Genomic DNA, 23942 nt, shown 5'->3' on the forward strand with positions numbered 1-23942 from the left:
TCGCCAATAAATTTCTCCCCACACCCTTAACCCATGCCCTCTAGTTTTAGATGTGTCCCCGTGAAGAAAGACCATCTACCCTATCAATACCTTACCCACGCCCATAATCTGATAAACCTCAGGGCTTTCACTTCTGAGCTTTCTACACTCCAGTGAGAACAAGTGCAGCCTATCCAATCTCTCCTTGTAACTAAAACCCTGCATTCCAGGTAACAGCTGGTAAATCTCCGCTGCACTCTAATGCTCCTACATCTTCCTAAAGTGTGGTAAGCCGAACTGTACATAATACTCCAAGTGTGGCTTAGGCTTATGCAAAGCTGCAATGTGATTCCAATTCTTGTACGCAATGCCTCAGTCTATGAAAGCAAGCATGCTAAATTCCTTCCTCCGTGCAGTCATTTACAGGGAACTTTCAACTTGCACCCTAACATCTCTCTGTACCAATACTCAGAATCAGGTTTATTAGCACCAGCTAATGTGTCCTGAAATTTGTTAACTTCGCAGCAGCAGTTCAACGCAATACATAATATAGAAGAAAAAAAAATAATAAATAAATCATTTACAGTATACTTATATTAAACAGATTCAAAATAGCGCAAAAAACAGAAATAATATATACTAAAGGGAGGTAGTGTTCATGGGTTCAATGTCCATTTAGGAATCGGATGGTAGAGGGGAAGAAGCTGTTCCTGAATCGCTGAGCATGTGCCTTCAGGCTTCTGTACCTCCTACCTGATAGTAACAGTGAGCAAAGGGCATGCCCTGGGTGCTGGAGGTCCTTAATAATGGACGCTGCCTTTCTGAGATACTGCTCCTTGATGTCCTGGGTACTTTGTAGGCTAGTACCCAAGATGGAGCTGACTAAATTTACAACCCTCTACAACTTCTTTCGGTATGCAGTGGCCACTCCATACCAGACAGTGATGCAGCCTGTCAGAATGCTCTCCACGGTACATCTATGGAAGTTTGAGTATATTTGTTGTCATACCAAATCTCCTCAAACTCCTAATGAAGTATAGTCACTGTCCTGCCTTCTTTATAACTGCATTGATATGTTGGGACCAGGTTAGGTCTTCAGAGACCTTGACACCCAGGAACTTTAAAATGCTCACTCTCCCCACTTCGGATCCCTCTGAGGATTGGTATGTGTTCCTTCGTCTTACCGTACCAGCTATCTCATGCCAGCATTTGAAAGTCTATTGCATTACCTCACACTGGTCTGGGTCCTTAAACGTTGTAGGAAGCATCAACATGTGTGATTTTAAAAAGCATGCAAGAAATATCCTTTATTTGCCAAAACAATGAATATAAGAAAAAGTATAATATCCTAAACTGTACATAATTTGGACAAGCAATTGACGAGCCAAAGGCATAAAAGCTGATAAATGGGATTAGTATAAGTGGATACTTCATTGTCAGTAAGGACAAGGCAGGCTGGAGGACCTGTCCTATAATATCAGCTAGTCCATAGCTTCAAAACTGGGTATAATCCCAATCACCACATCACAGGCATTGAGAAGGTACAGGGGCAATTTACAAATATATTGTCAAATTGTACCCATGAGAGGAGAAAAAAAGAATTGGATGAAGAACAGTGATTTTCTTGGCACACTTAATTACAAGAGCCCTGGACAGAGTTAAAAGGAAGGTACTGTGGCTTACTCCACGCCAAATGAAAGCGTTTAGGAAATGAATTGCAACCAAGTTGGTGAGACAGACTGAAGTAAGTGTGTCAATGCTACAAGGGGAACTGTTCAACCTACTGTGCCAACATGACAGAACTAAGGTCACCCAAGCTCAGCAGCTGCAGCAAACGGAGGATCCTTGTACCTGCTTGCTTAGAATCCAAGTCATTATCAATTCATTCACCTGAAGCATAGGAAAGGATGCTCTCAGTGTGAACATTCACAATACAAAGGTCATCAACCAACCTGCCCCCCACTTAACAACACTGGTTCTGATTATAAAGATCCATAGCCAGTCTCTGGATCATGAACTGACTTTCATATGTTGGGAACCAATTCTTAAAGACGACAAACATCAGTAGCGAAATTCAAAGCACACAGCTCAAGGAATATGCTTCATCTGTCACCATCTATATTTTTGAGTAGGCAACGTAGGTAGCTCAAGAACAATCATCTCATGGCACAACGAGAAGCCCTAGCCAAACGCTGAGGGTGCATTCCCTGCTCCATACTTAAAAACCCAGGACACTGCCTTCAAGTCTGCCAGAACAACCAGGGAAAATCTCATCTTGGGCATCAAGAGCGCAAAGACTAGCTATGCTCAAAAATTCAGGAACACTGTCCATTAACAATCGCCAGCACGTATGGCTGGGCATTACTAACTATGCAAGGAAAAAGTGTTGACTCCCTCCCTGTTGCTCGAAACAACTTTTATGTATGCTTTGAGGCATGCAACACAACGCTGGCCACGAAATCTAGTCCCCTCCAATGTTAGCAGCAGAGGTGAGGACTCTGTAAAGTGGCTGGGCCAGATAACATCCCAGGTTGTGTACTCAAGGAGTGTGCACACCTACACACTGACATTTTCATAGCAATCCTCAATACTTCACTCCGACTACTGCTACCACGTGCTTCAAATCAGCCACCATTATCCCTGTACCAAAGAATACTACACCTTCAGAAATAAATAACTGCCGCCTGGTAACACCGATCATCATTAAGTGTTTTGAATGGCTGGCAATGGCACATATCAAACTTCCTAGCACAGTGAACACTCACCAATATGCTTATGACAGAACCGCTCTATGACAGATGCAATGACATCTGTCATATCTAGATCTGACACACCTAGAAAACAAGAACACTTTAGTCAGAATTTTATTTCTCCCTACACTGGACCCTTTTCAGTTCATTTAGAAAAATCAATCCACTGAAGATTCAATGACCTCTGCCCTCCACTCTGTCCCATCCCAAATGGAAAATGGGGTCTCATAAGTCAGGCTGTTTATAGACTTCAGTTTGGCGTTCAACACCATCACACCCCAGAAACTAGTAGGGAAACTGTCCTCGCTAGGTCTCAACGCTTCCCTCTGCAACTGGAAACTGGCCTTCTTAACAGTAAGGCCACAGTAAATCCACGTAGGCAGCAACCTCTCTCGTACCATTTTGCTGAGCATTGGCACTCCCGAGGCTGTGTTCACACTGAACAGCCTGCTGCTGTTCACATTGCTGATGCATGACTATCTCGCAGGATCCAGCTCAAACTGTGTCATCAAATTTACGGATGACACAGCAGCGTTCTGACTTATCAAGAACGATGGACGAGACAGAGTATAGAGAGGAAGTGGAGCGGCTGGTGGATTGGTGCAAGTAGGACAACCTAAGCCTGAACGTGGAGAAGACAAAGGAAATCATTGTGGACTTCAGGAAAGTGCAGACAAATCATCCCCCTCTGCAAACACATGGCTCCTCCACTGTGCAAGAAGTTCCTGGGAGTTCACATCACAGATGCCCTCACCTGGTCCCTTCATATCCCCTCTCTGAAGAAGAAGGCATAGCAGTGCCTCCACTTCCTAAGAAGATTGAGGCTCCATCCCCATCTTAACTGCATTTTACAGAAGCACCACTGACAGCATCCTGACAAGTTGCACCTCCATCTCTTATGGGAGCAGTCGAGCATCAGACAAGAAGTCCCTACAAAAGACAGTGAGAACAGTTGAGAGGATCATAGATCCACCATCATCTATTGGGGATATTTGTCAGGAGCGCTGCATATGCGGGCCTTTAGTCTATTAAGGATCCCACCAATGCATCAGTGTCCTATTTGACTTTCTACCATCAGGCAGGAGACTACAATGCACTAAAACAAGAACAGTCAGCATGAGAAAACAGTTTCTTCCCTCGGGCTATTATGCTTCTGAAATCCAGGCCACATCATATTTGAAGTGTTGCTGGTTAGTCTGTTCCAGCACAATATTTAATATTAATGCACTTCAGTTTGTTCTTTATCTGTGATTCATCTGTAGATTTTATCCTTACTTCCATAAGTTATCCTGTGTTATCTGTACTACTGAGCTTTGCACCCTGGTTCAAAGAAAACGTGGTCTCGTTTCTATCTACATTATATGGTTGTATATGTACTATAGATGTATGTAGTTAAATGACGATAAACTTCACTTGACTTCTGGATTTCAGTTCAGCATTCAACACCACTGCAGCACAGACCGTGGTGAACATATTCCTCAGTCTAAATACATCACTGTGCAACTGGGCGTTGGACTTTCTAAGCAGATAGTCAAGATGCACTACTGCACTTCCCTCCCCATCATCCTCAGCACAGGTGCCCCTCCAGGACTATGTGCTGAACCCAGTGCTGTGCACTCTGCTCACACATGAATGTATGGGCAAACACCCAAGGAACCACATTGTCAAGTTCACTGAAGACAACAGTGCTGGGGGTCATCACCAACAATGATGAGACGGCCTACAGTGAGGAGGTGGAAGAGCTCGAGGCCTGGTGCCAGGCAAATAACCACACAATCAGGAAAGCTTACCAACGCCCCTACTTTCAGAGGAGGCTGGAGTACGCACATCTATACTAGCAACACACATAAAAATTGCTGGTGAACGCAGCAGGCCAGGCAGCATCTCTAGGAAGAGGTACGGTCGACGTCTCGGCCCGAAACGTCGACCGTACCTCTTCCTAGAGATGCTGCCTGGCCTGCTGCGTTCACCAGCAATTTTTATGCGTGTTGCTTGAAATTCCAGCATCTGCAGATTTCCTCGTGTTTGCGTTCTTAAACATCTATACTAGTGTCATTCTACAGATATACAGTAGAGAACATCCTAACACACTTCATGATACAGAAACTGGACTGCAGTGGACAGGAAAGCTCTACTGTCGAATACATCACTGGCACCAACCTAACTGCATTCGAGGACATATACACAGAAAGGTAATGGAAAAGAGCCAGTAACATCATGAAGGATCCCACCCACCCTGCTGATGGACTGTTTGTTCCACTCTCAACAGGTAAGCGGCTCCACTGTATTCACACCAGTGCTACCAAACTCGAATCAGTCATTTTCCCCAGCAGTAAGGCTGAGCAACACCTCCACCCACTAACACACCCCTCCACAGCCTCAATCGCCACTACTTCATCATTTCTTGACAGTCATCTTATGTACAGACACTCCTGTGCCAAGCATTTTATAGACATACAATCAATATATATAAGCATCTTATGTATTTATATTTCTTTTGTTTTTATTATTGTTGTGTTCTTTATCTTGTTTTTTGTGCTGCATTGGATCAAGAGTAGTGATTATTTAATTCTGCTTTATACTTGTGCATTGTAAATAATATTTAACAATCTTGAATGCCACCATGTGTTACTTTAAAGTTCATTTTCTTTCTTTCTTTTTAAATCTTTTTATTGAATAAGTATACAAAGGGTAAACCATAAAGGCACTAATACACTGTTAGAAATTACAGGAGATATTAATACAGAAGAAAAAATTGATACAAACAGTGCAATTTAAACATAAAATAATATGGTAAAATAATAGTATACTGATTTTTATGTATGTATATCAATAGAGAAAAGGAAAAAAAACCAAAAAAAGACCCCCAAAAAAAAACCCACCGTGCAACTAAACTAAAAGCAAAACAAAGCAATGGGCTAACTTGGAAACAGGTGGAGTTAAAGAACTTAAAATCACGTCCTCAAACCCGACCTCCATTAAAAACAGTTAAAAAAAAGGCAAGAAGGGAATATAAATATGGAACAAAAGAGAAAAAAAATTACATTAAATGAAAATATTGAATAAAAGATCTCCAGGTCTGTTCAAATTTAAGTGAGGAATCATAAAAATTACTTCTAATTTTCTCCAAATTTCAGCATAATATCATCTGGGAAAACCAAAAAAAGGTAGTTGGAGCATTAGGCTCTTTCCAATGTTGTAAAATACATCTTTTCGCCATTAAAGTAAGAAAAGCAATCATTCTACGGGCTGAAGGGGAAAGATTACTGGAAATTTTAGGTAATCCAAAGACAGCAGTAATAGGATGAGGAGAAATATCTATATTCAATACCTTTGAGATAATATTAAAAATGTCTCTCCAAAAAGTTTCCAGAGTAGGACAAGACCAAAACATATGAGTTAAAGAGGCTATCTGCCCCGGACATCTATCACAAAAAGGATTAATATGAGAATAGAAACGAGCTAATTTATCTTTGGACATATGTGCTCTATGAACAACTTTAAATTGAATTAGGGAATGTTTAGCACAGATAGAGGAAGTATTGACTAATTGGAAAATCTGCCCCCTGTCATCCACGGAAATAATAGAACCCAATTCTTGTTCCCAATCTGACCTAATCTTATCAAATGGAGCTTTCCTAAGTTTCATAGTAATATTATAAATAATAGCCGTTACACCTGACATGGATTAAGGTTAATTATAGTATCTAAAATATATGTAGGAGGTAGCGTTGGAAAGGAAAAGAGTATAGTACTTAGGAAATTTCTAACTTGGAGATATCTAAAAAAATATATTCTTGGTAAATTATATTTATTAGATAATTGTTCAAAGACATAAGGGAACCATCTAAAAACAAATCCAAAAACCATGAAATACCCTTAGTCTTCCAAATTTGAAACGCACGATCCGTGAAAGAGGGAGGAAAAAATATGTTACCTAAAATAGGGATCGCTAGCCCAAATTGGTTGAGATCAAAAAAATTTTCTGAATTGAAACCAAATACGCAAGGTATACTTAACTATCGGGTTAGAGACCAGTTTGAGGCGTTCCAAATCAAAAGGAAGAGAGGAACCTAAAATAGGGCCAACTGCATAGCCCTGAGCAGATTGTAATTCCAATACTACCCATTTAGGAATGGTTAGTGTATCTTGGTCAAGTAACCAAAATTTCATATGTCGAATATTAATTGCCCAATAATAGAATCTAAAGTTAGGTAATGCTAGACCTCCATCTCTCTTGGCTTTCTGTAAATGTATTTTACCCAATCTTGGGTTTTTATTTTGCCAAATAAATGAAGAAATTTTAGAGTCAACTTTATCAAAAAAAAGATTTTGGAACAAAAATCGGTAATGCTTGAAATATATACAAAAATTTTGGCAGAGTAAACATCTTAACCTCCATCTCTCTTGGCTTTCTGTAAGTGTATTTTACCCAATCTCGGGTTTTTATTTTGCCAAATAAATGAAGAAATTTTAGAGTCAACTTTATCAAAAAAAGATTTTGGAACAAAAATCGATAATGCCTGAAATATATATAAAAATTTTGGCAGAGTAAACATCTTAACTGCATTAATACGACCAATCAAAGTTAAATATAATGGAAACCATTTAGATGAAAGTTGAGTAATATGATTAATTTAGGGTAAAAAATTAGTCTTAAATAAATCTTTGTATTTACAAGTAATTTTAATCCCAAGATATGAGAAATAATTATTAATCAATTTAAACAGAAAGTTATGATACAAGGGAAGTTGTTTATTAATCGGAAAAAGTTCACTCTTACTAAGGTTTAATTTATAACCTGAAAAAAGACTAAATTGTGCTAATAAATCTAAAGCAGCAGGGATAGATTTTTGAGGATTAGAAATATATAAAAGTAAGTCATCAGCATAGAGTGATATTTTATGGGATTTTAAGCCCCGAGTTATCCCAATAATATTTGGAGATTCTCGAATGGCAATTGCAAGGGGTTCTAATGCAATATCAAATAATAAAGGACTAAGAGGACAACCTTGTCAATTACCTCGAAAAAGAGGGAAAAAAGGTGAGCTTAAAGAGTTAGTACGGACCGAGGCCATAGGAGAATGATATAACAGTTTAATCCAGGATATAAATTTCGAGCTAAAATTAAACATTTCAAGCACCTTAAATAAGTAAGGCCATTCTACTCTATCAAAAGCTTTTTCAGCATCTAAAGATATAACACACTCAGGAACATTTTGTGAGGGGGTATAAACAGTATTTAACAGTGTGCGAATGTTATAGAAAGAGTAACGACCTTTAATAAAACCCGTTTGGTCTTCCGAAATAATAAAAGGGAGTACTTTTTCTAATCTGTTTGCTAATAATTTAGAAAAAATTTTAGAATCAACATTTAATAAAAATATTGGTCTATAAGATGCACATTGAGCAGGATCGTTATCCTTCTTTAATATTAGAGAGATTGACGCTCTATAAAAGGATTCGGGAAGTTTACCAAGTTTTAATGAAGCCTCCAAAACCCTACAGAACCAAGGGATTAATGATGGTGCAAAAAACTTATAAAATTCCACGGTAAATCCATCAGGGCCAGGAGCTTTCCCCAGGTTCATAGAGGAAATAACATTCTTAATCTCATCAGTAGTAATGGGAGTATCAAGCATAGAAGACATATCCTGTGAAATCTCAGGGAAATCTAGGTTATCTAAAAAGTCATTCATATATTTAGAGTCTCGTAAAGACTCAGATTGATATAAGGAAGAATAAAAATCAAAGAAGGTTTGATTGATCTCCGCATGATCAAATATTAGTCGATCATTTTGATTATAAATCTGATTAATTTGAGATTTAGTATAATTAGACTTCAGTTGGTTAGCCAACAGTTTACCAACTTTGTCACTGTGTACATAAAATTCACTTCTTGTTTTCTTTAATTGGTTTACAATAGAGGACGAAAGTAATAAGCTGTGCTCCATTTGAAGTTCAGTTCTTTGTTTATACAGCTCCTCAGAGGGAGCTGTAACATATTTCTTATCAATTTCCTTAATCTTGTCCACAATTACCAACTCCTCCTGCTTCAACTTCTTCCTCAAAGCAGCAGAATACGAGATAATCTGACCACGAATATAAGCTTTAAAAGTATCCCAAAGAATGTTCACAGAAATATCCTCTGTGTAGTTGATTGTAAAAAAGAAATCAATCTGTTCATTCATAAAGTTAACAAAATCCGAGTCCTGAAGCAGCAACGAATTAAAACGCCATTGTCTATTATTTTGTGTATTGACCTGAATTTTAATAGAAAGCTTAAGTGGAGCATGATCCGAAATGGTTATAGAATCATAATCACATTTAATCACTGAAGAGATAAGCCGAGAGTCAATAAAAAAATAATAAATTCTTGAATAGGAATGGTGAACATGTGAAAAAAAAGAAAAATTTTTTTCCTGAGGATGCAAAAAACGCCAAATGTCCGTCGACCCAGAATCAGAGAGGAATGAGTTAATCAAAGTTGCAGATTTATTAGGTAAGGTCCGTAGAGGAGCCGAACGGTCCAAAACTGGAGATAAGCAAGTATTAAGATCTCCGCCCCAGAGCAATGAAAACTCATTCAAATTCAGGAACCGATTAAATAATGATTTATAAAATTCCGGACAGTCCATATTGGGAGCATAAACGTTAACTAAAACTACCTTTTTATTGAATAGTAGACCACTAACCAGTAGAAATCTACCATTCGGATCAGAGATAATATCGTGTTGTACAAAAGTAACTGAGAAGTCTATAAAAATAGAGACGTCTCGAATCTTAGCGTTAGAATTCGAATGAAACTGTTGTCCCTTCCAGAATTTAAAAAAACATAGTCTGTCCCCCCTCCGCACATGGGTCTCTTGTAAAAATAGAACATGTGCTTTAAGTCTCCGGAATACTTTAAAAACTTTTTTCCTTTTAATAGGATGATTAAGACCATTAGTATTCCAGGAGACAAAATTAATAATAGACTCCATAAACCCTAAAGTCAACCCGCAAAAAAGAGGATTGACGATAGGTTCGACCTACGAGCCAGGGAAGAGAACAGAACAAACCAGAGATAACGGGTAGGAGAACGCAACCAATGCTTCAGTGATGTAAATAGCCCAAGAAGGAAAAAACTAAAACGTGAAGCCCCTCCCACCACCCCCCACCCCGTGACCCCAAGGCTAAATCTAAAGCAGACCCGCCAGAAAGAAGCAAGCACTAGAACTACCCCCATGGCTTCCAATAGACGCTCACTAAAAAAAGTGTAAATATAAAAAGATCAGCTAGTTATAAAACAGTAAAAGAATAAAAAAAGTAGAACAGTTAAGACAAACACGATATAAAACAGAGAAAAAGCCAGAAAATATAAAGAAAACCATAACAGACCACAGACCCTATGATAACCAAAAAAAAGAAACAAAATTATTAATATAAAACTAGTTAGGAAAACCTACAGAAAAAAGTACATTTAAAGTCTACGAAATTTAAGGCCTCAAAGGAAATACACGAAATGATGCTGAGGGAATAACCACCCATAATCCCCAAGGAAAAAGAAAGGAATGATGCAGTTAGAAAGAAAGTTTGGCAACCATATTAATTAATCAAAAAAAACTTTTCTGCCCATATAAAGCAACCAAAAATTAAACCCGACAGATTCACAACCTCCGATCAAACGGAGATAATTAAAAATTACGATTAAGATGTTGAAGGTGAAAATTGATCCAGATAACTCTGGGCATCCGATGGAGATTCAAAATGAAGGGCTCCGTCAGGCGTGCGAATCCTTAAACGTGCTGGGTAAAGCAGCGCTGGTTTTAAATCCATCTTGTAGAGTTCCGACATCACAGATCTGTAACAAACCCGTTGATCCCGAATCTGTTTGCTGAAGTCCTCCACAAATCGGAACTGAAGATCCTAAAAATCAATATAACCTTTAGATCGAACAAATCGAAGCAGTTTCTCCTTGTCTTGAAAATAATGAAAACGTAAAATGACATGTCGAGGTTTATCTGACTTAGACGAATATGATGGAACTCCGTGAGCCCGATCCAATAACGGTGGTTGGTCAGGAAATACGGTAAGAAATGCATCTTTTAAAAGTTGAGAAAAAAACTTTATAGGGTTGTCAGATTCAACAGCTTCACGAACACCAATAATTCAAATATTCTGCCGTCACATTCTGGATTCTAAGTCAGAGTTTTTAAAAGTCAGAAAGTCCAGTTTTTTCTTCATTGAAGTAATTGTTTCTTCAATTTTCTCCATCTTGAGTTCATTTTGTTGCGTGGATTTTTGAAGATTAGATATAGCCCACTGATGTTCCTTGATAGATGTTTGCATTTTATCGATTAAATCCGCAATTTTCTGGAAATTAATTGAAATTTCAGCGCGAACCAGCTCCGTTATAGAGGTTGAAATTTCCCTTTGAATTAGATCCGATATAGCTTTCAGAGTCAACGGTGGTTCAGTCGGAAGGAGATCGGTACCTTACGGTCTAACTGGAGGTTTGCCATTTTTCCCATTTTTTCTGTTCTTGGACATAGCAGACCTTAAAAGCATCCGAATACCAAAAAGCCCAATTTGTTTCAGATTATTGTAAAAGTCGATGTCTTAATGGTTAGTTAAATATAGCTGATCATAAGAAAAAAAACTCAGAGGTAATGGAGCGAGTCAAGAGCACGACTTCACTCCATGAGCTCTACCGGAAGTCTCTAAAGTTCATTTTCTTACAGGCACTTACAAGGAAAAAAAGAAACAATAGAATTTAATAACTGCAACAAAAATACAAAGAACCAATATGCAAAAGACAAACTTTGCAAATGAAAATCACAAGAGATTCTGTAGATACTGGAAATCCAGAGCAACACACATAAAATGCTGGAGGAACTCAGCAACCAGGCAGCACATATGGAAATGAATAAACAGTCGATGTTTTGGACCGAGGCCTTTCATTGGGACTAGACAGGCAGGTGGTGGGAGAGGAAGGACAAGCTAGAAGATGACAGACAAAGCCAGATGAGTGGGGAATGGGGGAAGCAAGTAGGACGCTGAAGATGATAGGTGGCAAAAGGGCTGGAGAAGGAGGAATCTGACAAGGAGGGGAGTGGATCATGGAAGAAAGGGAAAGAGGAGGGACACCTGGGGGAGGTGATAGGCAGGTGAGGAGAAGTAGTAAGCGACTATAGTGGAGAATTTAAGAGGAGGAAAAAAAATTACCGGAAGTCAGAGAAATTGATATTCATGACATCAAGTTGGAGGCTACCTCGACAGAATATGAGGTGTTGTCCCTCTATCCTCATCATGGCAGAAGAGGAGGTCATGGACCGACATGTTGGAATGGGAAAAGGAATTAAGATGGTTGGTCACTGGGTAATCCCGCATTTTATGGACGGAGCAGAGATGCTCGACAAAGCAGTTACCCAATCTACATCGGGTCTCATCAATGTAGAGGAGGTCACTACAGTAGAGAACCCCAACAGATTCACAAGTACTGTCTCACCTGGAGAGACCGGTGCCCTGAAAGGAGGTGAATAGGCAGGTGTAGCACTTCTGCTTGCAAAGGTAAGTGCCGGGAGGAATACAGCAGGCCAGGCAGCATCTGTAGGAAGAGGTGCAGTTGACGTTTCAGGCCGAGACCCTTCGTCAGGACCCTGCGTTCACCAGCAACTTTGATGTGTGTTGCTTGAATTTCCAGCATCTGCAGAATTCCTGTTGTTTGCCGGGAGGAATATTGTGTGGAGGGATGAATGGACAAGGGAATCGTGGAGGGAGTGATCCCTACAGAAAGTGGAGAGTGAGGGGGACGTGAAGATGGCTTTGGTGGCAGTGTATGCAAATAAAAATAATACTGAGAACATAAGTTGTAAAGAGCTATTGAAAATGAGTCTGTAGGTCATAGAACCAATTCAGAGTTAAGGTGAGTTAAGGTGAGTGAAGTTGTGCACGCCACTTCAGGGGGTAATAGATGATAACTGTTCCTGAGCCTGGTGGTGTGGTACCTAAGACTTCTGTACCTCCTACCCTCAGAGAGCAGCAAGAGAGAGCCCGGCCTGGATGGTGAGCGTCTGTGATGATGGACGCCGATTTCCTGTGGTAGCACTTCACGTAAGTGTACCTAATGGTGGGGAGGGCCTTCCCTGTCATGTACCAGGCTGCATCCACCACTTTCTGGAGCCTTTTCCATTCCTGACCATTACTGTTTCCATACCAGGCTGTGATGCAACCCATTAAGATACTCTCGGACTGTGCATCTACAGAAGTCTGCCAAATTTTTTGGTAATATGCCTAATTCATGTAAACTTCTAAGAAAGTAAAGGTGCTGCCATTGCTTTATAATGACACTTGTATGCTGATCCCAGGACAAATCCTCTGATATGTTAACACCATGGAACTTAAAGCTACTGACCCTCTCCACCTCGGTTCCCCTAATGAGGCCTGCCTCATTGACCTGCATACATACAGTACTTAGACAAGTGCTCAAAGAACTATGATCTACTACAATATGGACAAATTGCCGGAAGGTAGGAACAGGCCAGAAAGCGCCATACTGACTGGAACAGATATGACAGCCCAGAAGACTGCCTGTTGTATATTCTATGGATTAGAATTTACATGCCACTCTGCTAAGCTTGTACCTCATAACAAAGACTGTAAATTCTGACTGGAAGGACATACACCCTATTCAAAATCTATATTAATAATACTACAACCTTGGGTTGTTCTCAGGATCAAGGATGACTACTTGCTCAAACAAGATAAAATCTGCAGACACTGGAAATTCAGGCAACACACGTAAAATGCTGGAGGAACTCAGCAGACCAGGCAGCATTGATGGGGGAGAAAAGTACAGTCGATGTTTTGGGCTGAAACCCCTCAGCAGGACTTGCTCTTTGGTTTTGTGGGCTCTGAGGTGGTTAATGAGACCAACACATGAACAGCAAACTTTTCCACAGATAGAGCAGCTGGTGATGACAACAGGTCTACCCCATCTGATGAACATGTAGCCTTTAGTGTTCTCACCACCATCCCAATGTTCCTTCTCCATTGTGAGCTGTTACAGCACCCATAAGATAAAGACCCTGTCAGTAAAGAGTTACACTGAAACCCTCAAAAAAAATGCACCTCTCCCCTCATCTTGGGCACCACTTCTGCTAAGACAGCTATTAAGGAGGAAATTCACCACTGTCTTTGAAGGGCCAGAACCAGCACATGTTGATTAAGGAAAATGGTGTTTGAAGCTTAAAACTTCAGAAAGCTCATCGTTTATCAGGTAACAGCAATCCCTGCTCTCCTATATGCTTCTGAGATCTGGACTACTGACAACATGATCTCTAAGTGCCAGAAACAAGCTATCATCAGTATTTTAACATTTACTTCATTATAACAGACAGCAGTATCAACACAATGTGTTTCTCCTTCCTCACAACATGAAAAGATCCAATAATTCAGCTAACAAAGCTGCTTGGTGATACAGCATATTCTGCGCAGTTTAATTTCAGTTCAGGCAGAAATAGGATAGTGGTGAACTGCTCTGCATTTAATTCAACATGTTTAGTTAGTCCTTGAACAGTCTTATCAAACCACCTTCCAGATGAGCAGGGCTATTGAAAGAAAGAAATAGTAAACAGGCTTATTTCCACCATATCCTATGGATTTGGATGAGGCAAGATGGACAGCACTTGGACAGGTACATATAAGGACAGTCCAGAGGGATGGGCCAGCTGGGTTGAAGGGCCTGTTTCCATGATGCTCTTCCTGGTCCCAGCAGCAAAGCTTTAAGCAATCACTCTCCTAATCGCCACCTCAGCTTAACAAGAGCTGTCACGTTGTCTACGGGGTTGTTCCCTTCTTGAATCCTCCAGGGTTGGGGTCCCCATTCTGCACCTTCCTCCCTATGATTAAAGAATCATGGCTCCCTTTACACTTCCTCGCCCAGAATAAGGGATCTTTCGGTCCTTGTTATCCTCCCTGGATTTGGGAACTCCACCTCACCACTGCCTTCCCTCCTCTCCTCTTTCCTCACCTCCCTTCCTCACACCAACCCATTCCTCTCTCCTCTATCCCGCCTAACTCCTCCCTCTCCTCCCCTCCCCTACACTCTCCTCGCCCCTCCCGCAGAGAATGATGGACGGTGAACTCCACCGTCTGACCCGCAGGCCCAGTCGTGATCGGGCAACGCGGCCTCCAGTGGGCGGGGATGGGCTCCAGTGCCGGCCGACCCCCGGCTCTCGTCCTCCCCCGGCCCCCACGACCTCACTTACCAACTCATTCTGCCGCCGCTCCAACTTCCCGACCGACCGTCGCCGTCACCGCGTCAGCTACGACCGGGGGGAGGTCAGAGGGCACGGGTTCACCGGCGATGACGCAGAAGCCCTGCTGCGAGAGAGCCGGAAGGCGCGCCGGTCGTGCACAGCAAGAGCCAGCGGTCCTTTCAGTGAATTTAGCGCCGCTGAAGAACAGTAATAAAAACACAAGTGTGTACAGCACAAGAGTTATTTTACTTTTCTGCAGCAAGTGCGATCTGGAGCTCGCTGCTTGGGAGGAGTCAACAGAAACTTTGCAGAGGTAATGGGATCACTACTGACACAGGAACAACGCGGGGCGTCTGCGTGGATCGAGTGGCAAAAGGATAGGTTTGCATTTTCACGGAAGCTTTCAAGCCTTCTAGATGAGACTTCACATCTCAGAAGTGTATTTTTTGAAGTAGTAACTACAGCTAATCTGGGCACAGTCAGCTTCCAAATTTATGACATTGCGATAACGAGGACACAACCTGCACACCATCCTATCATCCATTCTGTTTATGACACCAGATAGGAGCTGCTCATATATGCAATTTGCGGTGAAAAAACGAGAACCTTGACACACAGGAGACACGACACCAAATGAAGTAATTCAACCCGATTTATCTGTAAAGATTGAAGATCTACTACCATTTGTCAGCACTCAGCCCTCAGGATGGTGGAAATGGAGCCAATCAGAGTATTCAAAAGGGAGCAAAAAACATACTGGTGGATAAACTCAGGCCAGGCAATATCTGTAGAGGAAAGTAGAAGCTTGATATTTCCCTTCATCTTTTGCTCCAGATGGCAGCATCTGCAGTCTTCTTGTGCCTCCATTCAAAAGGGAACTGGGTGGGTAATTGAAAGAAAGTGTTACATAGGACTGTGGGGAAGAACATGATAATGTAAGTGGTGACACAGTAAACTGCTGAGGCAGGGATCTCTAGCATCAAACAATCTGCTGAAGGAACTCAGCAGGTCTAGCAGCATCTGTCGGGGGTGGGGGGGAAGAAATCGTTGACATTTTAAGTTCAAGTTGAGTTAAGTCTCATGCACAAACACAGTAAGCAAAAGTTTGATGCAGCGGCATCACGGGCACAGATAATGCACAAAATACAGACTGTGCATTAATTATACAGGACAGTGAAAAAGGAATGAAAAAAAGACTGTTTAGACTGCAAGGTGCTAAAGTATTTAAAAAGACACAGTCAGGCCACAGTGGTGCAAGAGCTGATCCATAATGTTCTATTGCTGATCTAGAGTTAGTGCTGTGCAGTTTGCTTCAAGAACCTGATAGTTGTTGGAACTTTCAAGTTCTTGAACCTGGTGGTGTGGGACTTCATGCTTCTGTAGTGGATGTGACAGGTTAGCTCTTCTCAGAGCTGGGATAGAGCCTTTAGGGCAAAAGACATTTTTTCTGTGCCATAACAATTTTTGTGTTTCTGTCGTATGACTCAAGATGGATAGGATTGCTCATGTGCAATATTGGGCTGGAGTCCAGAGATAGAGGATATAATGCTCGAGCAGTGCTGTAGTTAATAATCAAGGTAAAACACAATTTTAAATGAATAATGTTATCAAAGAATTTCACTTCCTTTAATAATACTGGTGTATTACTTAAACTGAGTGGAGATGTGAATAAGTTCTATTGATCACCAGCCACCATTCGCCCAGTTTGGATTTGCTTTCCAATCAACATACAGATGCAGAGTTGGATATATTCCCTAACCAATGACAGAATAGTGTTTGCTGGCTGATTTGAAGTGTAGTGAACCTTCAGGAATACGAATGAATGAAAGGTGGCAACGCTTAAACATGGATGTGCATTCTCCCCACCCCCACCGCTACAGAGATTGTTTTGGAACTCTGTAACATAGAACATGGCCATTTAGCCCATTGTGTCTCGAGTAGCGTAGCAGACGGCACGACGCTATTACAGCTTGGTGAGTTCCAGAGTTCAATTACAGCGGCATTCTGTACGGAGCCTCTGTACATCCTCCCTATGGAATCGGCCTGCTTTCCCCGGGTGCTCCAGGATCTTCCCGCACTCCAAACATACTGGCTAGGTTAATTGGTCAATGTGAATTGCCCGTGATTAGGTTAGCGTTAATCAAGTTTATCAGGGGTTACAGAGCTCAAAGGGCAAAAGAGCCTACTCTGCAATGTACCAGTAAATAAAATAATAAAGAACACTAGTCAACTTACTCCCAGCTGATGCATTCTGTTTAACTTAATTCAAACTTTCATCTTCCATCACCTCTGCAAACAGTGAATTTTGATTCCCACAGTTTCTCTGTAATCCTTCTGCAAATTAACCCAAAACTGTGGTCTGCAACATACTGTATGTTAACCGGTACAATAAAACTGTCAGGCCAGCAGTGAGTGCAGGAACTGAGGCTAGAGCAATTACATAGGAACTGGATCCCCAGTGAATCAGGAGGGGGACATGGGTACTTGGGATTCAGTGAGTGGAAGGAAGAGCAGTAGCTGGGCCCCCCATGTGTGGAGGGAAGCACAGGGTTCAGCACCTGGTATGCCAGAGCAGCAGATTATTGGAGTTTTACTGTATATGAAAAAACTCCGTTTTATCCAGTCTTTGCACAGCTTCAAACTCATTTAAATCATCTCACAGTCTCACCTATTTCATCAAAAATAAAGCCATTATGGCCAATCTTCTCTCATAATTGAAGTTCTCGGGCTTTGACAGCATCTTCATAATCTTAATAATCTTATAATGGCTCCTGAGCTAACGTAACACAACAAAACCCTGAACTGATTCCACAATCTACAGACTCGGTCTCACTTTCAAGGACTCGACAACAGTCAGTCAGTGGGTGCCGTCCCGAATCCGGGGTTTCGGCTATGCACCTCCATCTTCCTCGATCTTGCAACAGCACCGAGTACAGCTCTCTTCCAGTTTGGCACCTTGGCACCGCCCCGCTGAACTCGAGCCCGAGGCCATGTTGGCCTCCAGCTGCGGCCGCTTCTTCGAGCTCGGCCCTTCCTTAGGCAGAGGCCTTGGGCAGGTCCAGGCACACGGTGCAGCACCCAAGTTCATCGTGTCTCTTCTGACTAGGTGCATCGCATACAATTCGTAGATAGGTGGTGAGGCTTTAATCTCTTCCACAGAAGATGGCCGTTGGCTCACAAGGAGCTCATCTGCCCTTGGCCAGGTCTTGTGTTTTTTTAGTCCCGCTGGGTGTCCTCACACCGTCCTCACCAGACTAAGTCCGGTGGGGGAGCCACCGGACTCTACAACACACGTTCTCATTTTTCTTTATTTTTATTTACACAGTTTTTCTTCTTCTTCACACTGGTTGTTGGTCCGTCTTTGTTGATATATTGTTTATTCATAAATTCTACTATATTTCTTTATTTTCCTGTAAATGCCTTCAAGAAAATGAATCTCAACGAGACTGCACAAAATACTAACGCAAGGAAGAAGTGAGTAAATAAAACAGAAACACTCAGCATTTCAGGCAGCATGGTGGAAAGAGAAACAGAACTAACATTTCCAGTATAATGTCCTTCAACAAAACTAGGAAAGATAAATTTTTTAAAAAGTAATTTAAAATGCAGAGAAGATGATGGAAGGGAAGGATAAGACAAGAGAATATCTGTGGCAGGTTGAGACTGTCAAGTGGGTTGCTGGTTAGATGGTAATCATGCATCTTTGTGTTTTGTGTTGCTAAAGGCAGAGCTGTAGAATGTGCCTAGCCTCTCAGGACGTATCATTGGAGAGAAGCATTTAGCAAAAATCACAAATGAAGGCAACACTCCCAGAGACAGGGCCCAAGTAGTAACACACTCTCATAGATACGGTCGCAGGAAAATTTTGTAGACGTTTACACGGTTGGGGGGGGCTTTAGTGTTCCAATGTTTCTATCATTCATTCTATGGGGTTTCTTGTTTTGTAGATGTCTGGAGAGTAAGAGTTTCGGGTCATACACTGTAAACATTCTCTGATATTAAAATAGAACCACTTGAACCATTTTAGAGAGGCACTGCCCAAACACTCATTTCCAGAAACAGATCATGATTACTAATTACTAATGTGCAAACAGTGACACCCTCCCAGAGAAGGGAGCACAACCAGAGGCGTACTTCAAGGAGGTGGGAGCACAGGTACAATCACAGCGTGTGCAAATACTGGGACAGTTGAAGGAAAGGTGCTCAAGTTTCTGGCGCACTCAGAGTCCACAAATACTGAAACACTCCCTGTAAAAGAAAATACTAGCACACACTTGGGGAGAGTGCAAAAAACGCTGATGCTTTAAGAGAAAATGCACAAGTACTCACGCACTCCCAGACAGCAACAGCAAATATAGACACAATCCCAGATAGAGACCACAATGAGTGACACATTCTTGGAAAGACTGCAAATACTGGCACATTCCCAGTGAGACTGAATGTATGTGTGCATTGCCTCAAGACAGTACACATACACTGACACACTTCAGGAGAGATAGTGTGCAAATATTACAAACTACTACAGTGATCCTGTAAATATTGACACACTGCCAGGAGTAGACCACAAATATTCGCACACGTAGCAGAAGGACTGCAGATACTGACACATCTCGGAGCATGTTTATGAGTAGTGACACACTATTGTGAAGTACTAACATACCCCAGTGACAGTGTTCAATTATTGACACATATCCAAAGCAGAGACAAATACCAACATACTCCCAGAAAGGTGGCACAAATGCTGACACATTTCCACAGTAAGTACCAAAATACAGACCGAGACAGTGTGCAAACGCTCTTGGAGAATAGCACATTTCTGACAAGGAACTGCAAATATTATCATATTTGTGGGTAGACAATGTAAATGTAACTGGCAGAGAGAATTCACAGATACTCCCAGAAGGTGTGCAAAGATGCTGAAAGAGTGCGCATAAATCACACTCATATCCACAACGAAAATATCCTGACACATATCCAGAGGATAGCTATAGATGCCGACATAGTGTGTGTGAATAAATACTGACATTCCTTAAGTGTATGCGTGTATTTGTGAATGCTAATATACTCTCAAACTGCCAGTCGAGTGCTCACACACTCCCAGAATGTGTGCAAATGCTGCAACACTTCTAGAGAAAGTGTGCAAATAGTGACCCATTCCAGGCAACTTCTAATTGCCAGTACGTTTGTAACTGAGAATTTGAAAATACACATGCCTAGCAGTTCAGCTACGTAAAGCCATGTTCTCTTCATTAAGCAATGAAAATGTAAAGAGATTTTTCTCTTCATTAAGCAATGAAAATGTAAAGAGATAGGCAAGTAAGTGGCAGCCTTTCTGCCTTCATGCCCACTCCGCTATTCATTAGGATCATGGCTGATCTCTGACTTCAGTGCTGTTTTCCTGCACCAATACATTCCCTGAGTGTTCCAAATCTATCCATTTCTTCTTGAATATATGAAGTCTCTGAACTTCTTTAGTCCTTGTGAAAAGAGAATGCTGCAAATTCAGTATCTTCTATTGAAGAATTTGCCTCTCATTTCAGTCCTGAATGGCCAGACTTTGTTTGCTCTTAACTCTGTAGTGTATAAACCATGTTTCTGAATCAAACCCATACCCCACCTCCATCCCAGTAATTAATCTGGTAAACCATCATGATACTCCTTGTATCTTGGATATATCTTTCGTTAGGTAGGCAGACAGAGAGACCAGACCTATACATAATATTCCAAGTAGAGTCCCAATAGGACACCGTTCCTGACAGTAAAGGCCAACATATGATTTACCTTCCCAATTGATTGCTTCTCCTTGATGTTGGCTTTCAGAGATTGGTGTATAATGATATCTAAGTTCCTTTGTAAAATATTACACTTTTACTATTTTTTCCTACCAAAGTAAGTAACTGAACATTTTTTTGTAATATATTCTCCAATAGATTTACTCCAGGACTACTCCTATAGTAGAGCTCATCGCATATTAGCTGAAAAAGCTCTCCAGGGCACTTTAAAAATTCCACCTCGCTCACACAAATGTAATCCCAGTTAGTGTTAGTGAAGTTTTAATCACATTTACTGTAACCCCAATGTTCTTACACCACTTGTGATTTGCCTACATATCTGATCCTCTGTCTCTCAGGAGTCGTGCAGTATACCCTCAGAAATACAATCATCCTTTCTAATTTCCAAGTTCTACCCACATTCCTTCTATTGAAGAACATCCTGCTTCATTATTCAGATTCAGGTTTATTTATCACATGCACATCAAAGCATACAGTGAAACACATCATTTGTGTTAACAACCAACACACCTAAGGATGTACTGAGGTCTCCCCGCAAGAGTCACCACGTGTTCCAGCGCCGACATAGCATGCCTACAATGCTTGGCAAAACAACACAGAACACCAAAAATAACAAAGCAAGCTCCTTTCCTCTCTCCCACCGTCCTTCCCATCCATGCACACAGAGTGCCCTCCAACTCCAGGTCAGGCTTCCAGGCTTCAGCCATTGGGCTACTACCTCCGGACTTCCGATCGAACTTTGAGCTCCGATCTTCAGTATCGACCTCCTGAACTAGCTGATGACAGGACCCCGGTGCTCAAACTCTGTTGTAGTGATGGTCTCCTTAATCAAAGTCGAAAGTAAATTTATTATCAAAGTACGTATACAACCCTGAGATTCATTTTCTTGTGGGCATTCACTGTAAGTACTAGAAACACAATAGAATCAATGAAGGTCCAACAGGACTGACAAACAACCAATGTGCAAAAGACAACAGACTGCAAATGCAATAAGTCATTCACTACACAGAAATAGCTCCTCCATGGAGAGAGTTAAGAGCACCAAGTTTCCAGTCATGAGCATAATGAAAGATCTTACATGGTCCCTCAACAACACCTCTTCAGTCAAAAAAGCACAGTAGTGTCTCCACTTCCTGGGGAAATTAAAACAAGCGAGGCTCCCTCCCCCTCATTCTAGCCAGTTTTTACAGGAGCACCGCTGAGAATGACCTGACCGCCATCTCATAAGGGAATTGCAAGGTATCTGACCACAAGTCCCTACAAAGGATTGCGAGGACTGCTGAGACGATCACCGAGGGTATCTCTTCCACCCATCAGAGATCGTGACCAGGAGTGCTGCATTGTCACTGATCCCTTCTACCTGTCCAACAGTCTCTTTGACCCCCTACCATCAGGCAGAAGGTACCGTAGCATTCGGACAAGCGCTGCTAGGATGGGAAACAGCTTTTACCCCCAGGCTGAGAGACTACTGAGCTCCCTGCCACGACCCAGGCCTCATCACATCTGATGCGCCAGTAGCATTATACCGTTTACTTTCTAACTTCACCTTATAATTTGTTAATTTATTTGTGGTAATGCTATTTTTAAAAATTAAAAGTAAAATTTTTTATCAGAGTAAATACAAGTCACCATGTAGAACGCTGAGGTTCTTTTTCCTAAGGGCATACTCAACAAATCTATAGAATAATAACTGTAAGCAGTATCAAAGAAAGAGCAAGAGCATGGAAGATAGCAAACTGTTGAAATGCAACTATAAATAAATAGCAATAAGTAACGAGAGCATGAAATAACAAGGTAAAGAGTCTGTTAAGTGAGATCATTGGCTATGAGAACATCTCAATTGATGAAAGTAATTAACCTCTTTTGTCCAGGAGCCTAATGTTTGAGGGGTAATATCTTCTTGAACTTGGTGGTGTAAATCCTGAGTCACTTGTACCTCTACCTGATGGCAGCAGTGAGAAAAGAACATGTCTGGGTGGTGAGGATCTTTGATGATAGACGCTGCTTTCCTGCAACAGCGTCTCATGTAGATGTGCTCAATGGTTGGGAGGGCTTTACGCATGATGTACTGAGCCAAATCTTTTGTAGGATTTTCCTTTCAAAGGCATTGGCGTTCCCATACCAGGCCATAACTTGGCCAGTCAATACACTTTCCACTGCATCTATAGAAATTTGTCAAGGTTTTTGATCTCATGCTGAATCTCTTCAGCTTTATAAAGAGGTAGAGCTGCTGTCGTGCTTACAGTTATATGATGGGTCCAAGATAGGTCCTCTGAGATAGTGATACTGAGCAATTTAAAGTTACTGACCTTCTCCACCTCCGATCCTTCAAAGAGGACAGGCTCATGGACCTCTGGTTTCCCTCTCCTGAAGTCTGCAATCACATGTTGTGTGTGCGTTATATGCACAGTGTGTGCATCCTGGCCCGGAGGAATGTTTGGTGGCATATGTATGTGCGGCAGGATAACAATAACCTTGAACTTGAAAATCTGAAGTCTTCTTCTTACACCATCACTTAAACCACACATATCCTCATATTCTTATACTCACTAGTACAGTATGTGGCCCCAAAATCGGGTTTATTTATATGCTGTGGAATTTGCTGTCTTGCAACAACAGTGCAGCGCAGAGACATAAGATAATGATAAACGGCAAAATAAATAAATAAACAGAGCACTAAGAGAAATAACAAGGTAGTGCTCATGGTCCTAAATGGACATTGAAGCTTTGGACACTACCTCACTTTTTTTAATATACAGTATTTCTGTTTTTGCACTTATTAAAAATCTATTCAATATACGCAATTGATTTACTTCTTTATCGTATTATTTCTTATTTTATGTATCATTATTTTTTTCTCTCTCTCCTAGATTATGTATTGCATTGAACTGCTGCTGCTAAGGTACCAAATTTCACGTCACATGCCGGTGATAATAAACCTGATTCTGATTCTGATTCAGAAAATCTGATAGCAAGAGAAAGAAGTTGAATCATTGGCTGTGGCTTAAGATGGAATAGAATGTAGGACATTCTTTTCAAGTTTTCAATAATAACATTAAATAAATGTAAGCAATGTAGGTCGATCAGATTTTTCACGATGTAGTGAATAATACAGCAAGGCTGGTTGTTATGCTTTTCAGTGCTGTTCTCTTTAGATCTTCATTCATCGTCTACAGTAT

At 41.2% G+C, this 23942-nt stretch overlaps 1 protein-coding gene across 1 annotated transcript in view; it reads right to left on the minus strand.

Moving 5' to 3' along the window:
• bin3 (bridging integrator 3) overlaps positions 1-15081 on the minus strand; it is a 197972-nt gene extending 182891 nt beyond the window's left edge. Inside the window, exon 1 of the mRNA XM_072266502.1 lies at positions 14981-15081. Within this exon, the coding sequence (XP_072122603.1) occupies positions 14981-14988 (8 nt within the window). The 5' untranslated portion in view covers positions 14989-15081. The remainder of the gene's footprint in view (positions 1-14980) is intronic.
• Between the last annotated feature and the right edge of the window lie 8861 nt (positions 15082-23942).

Source organism: Mobula birostris, chromosome 8 (assembly GCF_030028105.1).
Source record: "Mobula birostris isolate sMobBir1 chromosome 8, sMobBir1.hap1, whole genome shotgun sequence".
Classification (NCBI taxonomy): Eukaryota; Metazoa; Chordata; class Chondrichthyes; order Myliobatiformes; family Myliobatidae; genus Mobula; species Mobula birostris.